General features: G+C 46.4%; 1 protein-coding gene across 1 annotated transcript; it reads left to right on the top strand.

Moving 5' to 3' along the window:
- The first annotated feature begins 719 nt into the window (after positions 1 to 719).
- On the top strand, positions 720 to 1,109 carry LOC145075902 (uncharacterized). Its single transcript, XM_079021979.1, has one exon. The coding sequence runs from the start codon at positions 720 to 722 to the stop codon at positions 1,107 to 1,109; it is 390 nt and encodes a 129-aa protein (XP_078878105.1).
- Positions 1,110 to 7,478: the final 6,369 nt, after the last annotated feature.

Raw genomic sequence — 7,478 nt, forward strand, 5'->3', positions numbered from 1 at the left:
TTAGACGATGTGTGGAACAACATGAGGCATCTTCTATCTTAACATTTTGTCACTCTTATGCTTGTAGAGAGTGGATTTTATTGGCTAAGTATTTTCCATGACTCTTATGTTTTTTGTGCAAGCTGTGATAAGTGTCAAAAGATGGGTTCTTTAAGCTCAAATAATCAATGCCCCTTAATCCCATTTTAGTATGTGAAATCTTCGATGTTTGGGGCATTGATTTCATGGGACCTTTCCCATCATCTTCGGGTTTTACTTGCATCCTTTAGGCTGTGGATTATGTTACAAAGCGGGTGGAAGGAAAAGCCACCCGTACTAACGATTCAAAATTTGTGATAGATTTTTTGAAGGCTAACATCTTCTCTAGATTTGGTTTTCCAAAAGCCTTAATCAGTGATCGTGGTTCACATTTTTGCAATCGTATGCTTGTAAGCGTCTTGAAGAAGTATGGTGTTACTTATAAAGTTTCCACAACATATCATACATAAACAAACGGACAAGCAGAAGTGAGCAATCAACAAATCAAGGGTATTTTGGAGAAAACTGTCAATAAAACAAGGAAATATTGGAGTGCTCGTCTTGACGATGCTTTGTGGGAATATCGCACAACATTCAAAACTCCAATTGGGATGTCGCCATACCGTATTGTTTTTAGGAAGCCATGTCGATTACCCGTTGAGTTGGAGCATAGAGCCTATTAGGCAATCAAGCAATTCAATATGGATTTAAATGAATCAGGAAAAAAGAGGAAACTTGACATTCAAGAGCTTGAGGAGATCCACAATGAAGCATATGAAAATGAAGTTCTTTACAAGGAAAAGACGAAAGCATACCATGACAAGATGATTTCACGCAAGGTATTTGAAAAAGGTCAAAAGGTATTACTTTACCACTATCGTTTTAAATTAATTCCTAGTAAATTAAGGCCCCGTTGGGTGGGACCATTTGTTGTTACTAATGTTTTTGAGCATGGCGCAATAGAAATCACAAGTGTGAAAACCGAGAAGATCCTTAAGGTGAACGATCATCATTTAAAGCCTTATTATGAAGGATTTGAAGTAAAAAACGAGGAAGTGGAAGAAGTAGCGGATCCAAAGTACCAAGATTGACAAGTGATTGGGGTCCATGTCGAGCTACCAACTTTAAACAAGGGCAGCTACCCGAGAGGCAACTCGGGGGTATTTTGGCCATTTTTGTAAAATTTTTGTATGGATATTTTCTTTCAAGTTTTTGTGTTCCAAGGTTCTTAGAATAATTAGGGGAGTCTAAAAATAATATTTATGAGGATAGGAAGTGAGCGGGTGCGAAAATAAGAAAAATATATGTGCATCTCACCGAACATTACACGGGTCGTCTAATGCATGCCTTTGCAAAACACGACCGTATAATGGGTCATAGTTTCAAAAATGCTTGTGTTACACGACCGTGTAACATTACCCTTTCCATTACATGGACCGTGTAACGTGGTATGCACTTTTAACAAAAAACAAGTTTTTAAGCAACAAATAGCAGGTCCCTTTCTCATTCCAGTCGTGACTGCTCTTCTCTCGTCCCTGTAACATCCCAGAAATTCAGAAGTAAAGTGGAAGGGCTAAAGGTGTAAAAAAGAAGGTCGACTCGGCGAGTCGATGGATAGAGTCGGCGAGTTGAGTCGCGTTGCAGGTCGCGTGTTAAGTGACCAACTCGGGGAGTCACATGGGTGGACTCGGCGAGTTGGTGCTGTGTGGAGAAAACCCTAATTTCGGGGTTGAGCCCTATATAAAGAACATAATACCCTCTCCCCAGCCTCTTTTCTCTCCCTTGAAGTCTAGAAACCCTAACATTTGTTTGTGAGTGAGTTGGAGAGCATTTGGACCTTGAAGGAGTGTTTGTTGAAGAGATTCTTGAAGATTAAGAGGCTTGGAGCAAGGGGCTTTGCAAGGTTGTAGCTTATTCTTCTTCTCCCCAGTCTTCTCTTGAGGTAATGATTCGTTGCTTGAGTTGTTATCCATCTAGATCTATCATTTGTGGGATTTTTAGGAGTATATCTAGTGTTATCTTGAGTTTGGAGGTTGGATCTGTGGTTGCTACCTCAAATCTAGTGTAGTGATGATCCAAAGGAGCATAAAGTCCTTGTTGAAGAGTTGTTGATGAAGCCTTTTAGTCCCAAACCTTAGCCCTAGAGTATATTATGCTTAGATCTCCTTGGTTTCACGTAAAGTTTACCACTTTACATGATGGATGGCTTGTAGAAGAGTATATCTATGAATTTGAGACCCTGCATGGCTTGGAAAGCCTCTGTATGGGTTAAGAGCTAGTGGTACTCGGCGAGTCACACGGGTGTACTCGGCGAGTTGCTTGAAGATAGGCAGCAACTAGACGAGTAGGAAGAACAACTCAGCGAGTTGGTTGAAGATAGCCTTGGACTCGACGAGTCTATTCTTGGACTCAACGAGTCTGGTCGTGAGGTCCTAACCTTTCCTGGTTGAGCTATGAATCGGTGAGTCAAGGGACGACTCGGTGAGTTGATCAGGAAGTGACTTAGAGTTCATGGAACTCGGCGAGTCTTGGGGCGACTCGGTGAGTTGGGTCGCGATAGGGGGAGTTTCAGAGTTGAGGGACTCGACGAGTCAGCGGGCTGAATCGGCGAGTAGGGTCAGTCAGGAAGTTTGACTTTGACTGAGGACTTTGACTTTGACCAAGAGTTGACCAGTTGACTTCCAGGGGTAATTGGGTAATTATTGTTATTTATTTGAGTTCGGTCTTTTGGTTTTGTCAGAGGTTGGAGCAACGTGATCTTATCTTTTCAGGCAGCAGTTGTGAGGTGAGTTATCCTCACTATATCAACAGGGTCTAAGAAGACCGGCCCTTTATAGGATTGTAATCCAGGTATCTTTGTTATGTTGTTGCTTTGCTATGTTTGCATCCTGGTAGTTAGGATGGTATATGTTAGAGACCTGGTTAAGGTCGGTATCCTGGTATATAGGATGATGCGATGTTAGAGACTTGGTTAAGGTCGGTATCCTGGTATATAGGATGATGCTATGCTAGTGACCGGTTAGGTCGGTATCCTGTTTAGAGTAGGTTATGTTATGTGATCTGCTAGATCGGTTTGATTGGATGTGAATTGTTATATGATTGTATGTTTATGTGCACATGGTTGTTGGACTGGGGTTGGGTTGAGGCGGGTCCTGCTTTGTGTTGTAGGCCAACATACCCAGGGTGGACCGGTTATCCCGAAGGCCCAGCGAGCGGTCCGGATAGGCTGTAGGCCCCGCGAGGGCGGACCAGACGTGCCGAGGCTCGGAAAGTGGACCAGGCCGACTGAAGGCCCGGTGCGGACGGACCAGTCATACTGTAGACTCAGAGAGTGGACCAGGTGGGTTGAAGGCCTGGTGCGGGCGGACCAACCACACTGCAGACTCGATGGATATGGCTAGACTCGGAGGGTGGACTAGGTGGACTGAAGGCCCGGTAGGGCGGACCAGTCACACAGTAGACCCAAAGTGCATGGATGTTCTGTTCGGTTGTGATATGTTATGCGTGGTATATGTGGTTGGTATTTTTTGGGTATCTCACTAAGCTTTCGGGCTTACAGTTGTGGTTTAATGTTTTTCAGGTACTTCAGGAGACCGTGGCAAGGCGAAGGCGTGATCGTACCGCTCCTCATGTTTATGTTTTACGATATGGTTCTGGGAAGACTCTGATAATAATTGTATTGAAAACCTTTTTGTAATGATTTAACGAAACTGGGTTGATTTTGAAAAGTTTAAATTGGCTTAAATTTTTAGAGTGTTACAAGTTGGTATCAGAGCCTTGGTTTAAGTGAATTGGAGGAACATTCGTGCGAATCCAGTCTCAAATCAAGGAGAGTTTTCAAAAGAGAATTTAAAATGGTTTTCAAATTGAGTAAAAGAGGACGCGGAGGTACGATCAGCCGGAGCCAGTAAGTAGCCCCAAAATACCATGCAAGTTATTTGTTTATGTGATATGATAGAACAGCATGATAGTACTAGGCTAGGGATCTTCAGGAATTGCATGATAGTGTTTCCTGATTGTGATGCCTGCTAGCCTAGGGTTTCTTTCTGTATGAGATTTCTAGTGTTCCTCTAGGAGTGAGGGTTGAGTGCTTGGTATGCCTGTTCTTCACTAGGGTGTTTTGGTGATACTTGGTATAAATATGGGTAGGTGTGGAAGGTAGTATGGGCTCGTACTACTGAAAGAACAGGACCCATACGCGTATCAAGGAAGTCACAACCCCTAGGGCGGTGTTAAGAGTCGGTTCCCGGGTTAGTGGGAGGTATCTGATGTTTGCGGTAATTTCTTTCAGTATGGTGGTTACGAGGCATGATGGGAGCGGATCCGGATCAAGATCGGGAGCAAGAGAGGGTGGTCGGGGTGGGTCAGCACCACCCGAGGTTATCGGTCAGATGAGCACAAACGAGTTGGATGCTAGGATTCGTGAGATCCTGCATGATGAGGTTGCTGCGATGTTCCGGGCTGAGTTTCTGGAACTGTTTGGGTCGATCAAGACCGCCATGGTCGAGTATTTTGATGAGCGTTATGCAACTCTTACAGAGACGGATGTCGTGGCAGCTACGGCGGCTGTAGCAGCGGCAGGGGGAGGAGCCGGTAGAGGTTTTCAGTATCGGGACTTCAATAATACGAAGCCCCCTACCTTCGATGGAGTTCAGGACCCGATTGTTGCTATGAGGTGGTTTTCAGACGTGGAGGGGTGTTTCTTCACGTGTTCATGCCCTACTGATCAGAGGGTGAGGTGTGCTCTGAACCTTTTGAGGCTCGGGGCGAAGGATTGGTGGAGGTTGACCACAGGATCGTATTCTGATGCGTAGCGAGCTGCGGTTTCTTGGGATCAGTTCAGAGAGATGTTCAGTACTCGCTATGTTCCGCGAGTTGAGAGGGAGAGATTAGCTCAGGAGTTCCTGGAGCTGAAGCAGGATTCCGAGTCGGTGACGGAGATCACCAGGATGTTCACTGACAGGGCGATGTTTTGCCCGGAGTTTGCTTCGGAGCAGGCTCATATGTCCCGATATCTGAGTATGCTCAAGAGGGATATCAGGCAGTTTGTGTCTACACAGATGTGCGAGACCTTGCTGGAGTTGCAGGAGGCCGCTCGGCGGCGTGAGTTGGATATTGAGTTACAGATGAGGGAGCAGAGGCAGGCCCCAACACAGTCGCAGCCGACGCCAAAACGGTCCAAGACCATTGATTCTAGATTGGGAGATCAGAGCAGTCGCACTTGTGGGAAGCGTGGGAAGGGTCACACCGGAGTTTGTAGATCCGGTGGTTCATGCCGCAAGTGCGGAAAGGAGGGACATTACGCGAGGGATTGTCATCAGTCAGCCCTAGCCCAGGATATGAGGATTTGCTATCAGTGTCATTAGGTTGGTCACATGAGGGCCAACTGTCCACAGCTGGTTGGGAGGCCGGTGCAGGCTCCAGCACCGGCCACGTTGAGGATTATGGGTGGAGGTCAGGGTGGAGCAGAGCCCCCAAGGGCTCAGGATCGTGCTTTTCAGCTTACAACAGAGGAGGTTAGGGCAATGTCGGATGCAGCTGCGGGTATGTTTCCTTCTTGATATTATGTTATCTTGTGATTATTATGGAGTATTGTATATCTACTAGTCTCGTTGTGTGATTTTTGGTATTGTATTTGTTGTTCCTTGAGGGTTATGGTATGGTTAAGGGTCTTGGTATTGGGAGTTTCGTTGGTTATCATCTATGGCGATTATTAGTGGGAAATCAGGCTTTTGGTCTGAATGTCGGGTAGCATCTGCAATCTGAAGAGTGGTTAGCTGAAGGTCGGGCTTCTTTCAAGTCCGAGATGATCAGTGTTGATATGTGATTTTGTGAGGGTTGTTCCTTCTAGTGGGAATCAGTTTGCATGTAAGGGAATGTGTTGTGTAGGGATGTTAAGGGAGGTCGGTTATGGCGACTGGTGGTTGATAGTCAGAGCTCTAAGTGGGGAGAATTGGAAAATTCTCCGGAAGATCGACAAGCATGAGAGGTTGATTAGCTGTCGGGGATTCAGCAGTGGTTCTGTCAGCCAAGAGTGTAGGCTGGTATGAGCAAGTGACAGGCAAGCGGGGCGGGATACAGACCAAGGGTTTTGTAAAAGGGCAATTGATTGTGGAAGGCCTAGGATCAGGCCGGGATTGAGTATGTAGGATGGAGTTAGAGTTCGGAACCCCTAGAGGGCTAGAACAGTATGCATGGAAGAGTTTCCAAAGGGATAATTCAGGATGATAAATACTAGTCGAGCGGTCCAGATAGACTGAAGGCCGGTGGGCATACCAGTCAGGCCGAAGTCTCGGGGACAGATCAGACAGGATGAAGGCCCTGGAGGGCGGTCCAGACATGCTGAAGGTTCTGAGAGTGGTCCAGATTGGCTGAAGGCCTGGTAAGGTGGTCTAGTCATGCTGAAGACTCTACATGTGTTGATAGATCTGTATGAGGAGATGGAATGAGTATGTTGCGATGTGATAGCATCAGAAGGTTTGGCCCCGGGTATTGATCATGATTAGTGGAAGGTAGTGCATGGACTCGAGAGTCCTTGCGAGCAGATTCAGAGCATGTAGGGTGCATGGGATAGCGGTTATGCTATAAGGGAATGGTGTAGCGTTGGGTGAGCATCGTGACACTTGTTGTAGTGACAAGGCGGCCAAGTAGATTTCCTTGGATAAGGAAAGGGAAAGGTATGTAGCTCCGAGAGGGAGTGTAAGTTCACGTAAGCGGAAGCAGTAATGCGGAGGTATGATTGAGGTGTTCCAATCATGGTTATTGAGCAGTGTGTTTGCGCCGGTGGTATGGAATCACATCCGGGTTGGATGTTTGCGGAGGTCACGGAAAGAGTTTCGAGGGTGTAGAGCCAAAGAGGCTCGGAAGGGATGCAAGGATGGAGCCTTGGATTCCCAGTTTGGTGTGAACAAGAAATTATGCATGTGGTGGTAATTCATCCTGGGGGGGTGTTTGGAGGTGTCGTCAGTGAGTCGGGTTTCCCCAACCCGAGAATGCTAGAGCTAGTTCAGCATGTGTATGTGATTGCGGAGGAAAACTCATGGGAGTTGCTCTGAAGCTGAAGGATGTGTCATCATGTCAGCATGGAAGGGATAGAGTTGGACTCAGAAAGGGAGCAGGTTAAGTTTCAGCAGTGAATTCAGTGAAGGATATGTCCAACGAGGAAAATAACAACAGTGCGGTACCAGGTTGGGATCCCGGTGGTTCAAGGTTATATCTAGCTCGTAAGAGTCAAGTGATTGTGGTGATCTAGAATGAGAAAAGTACCATGGAGTGGTACTCGGTTGATAGGTGTGGTTATCAGAGGATGAAGCCGGTGGCCGGCTTGAGGCGGTGCTCAGGACACCGCAGGGGAAGAGTTAGGTTTTGGGTTTCTGTGGTAGTGTTTTGAGGAACCTGGGTTGGTTAATGCCAGGTGGTACATTGCGAGACTAGTATCTGGAGTTGTGTTGCCGCAGGCT

This window comes from Lactuca serriola, chromosome 9 (assembly GCF_051521515.1).
Source record: "Lactuca serriola cultivar US96UC23 chromosome 9, Lser_US96UC23_V15, whole genome shotgun sequence".
NCBI classification, from domain to species: Eukaryota; Viridiplantae; Streptophyta; class Magnoliopsida; order Asterales; family Asteraceae; genus Lactuca; species Lactuca serriola.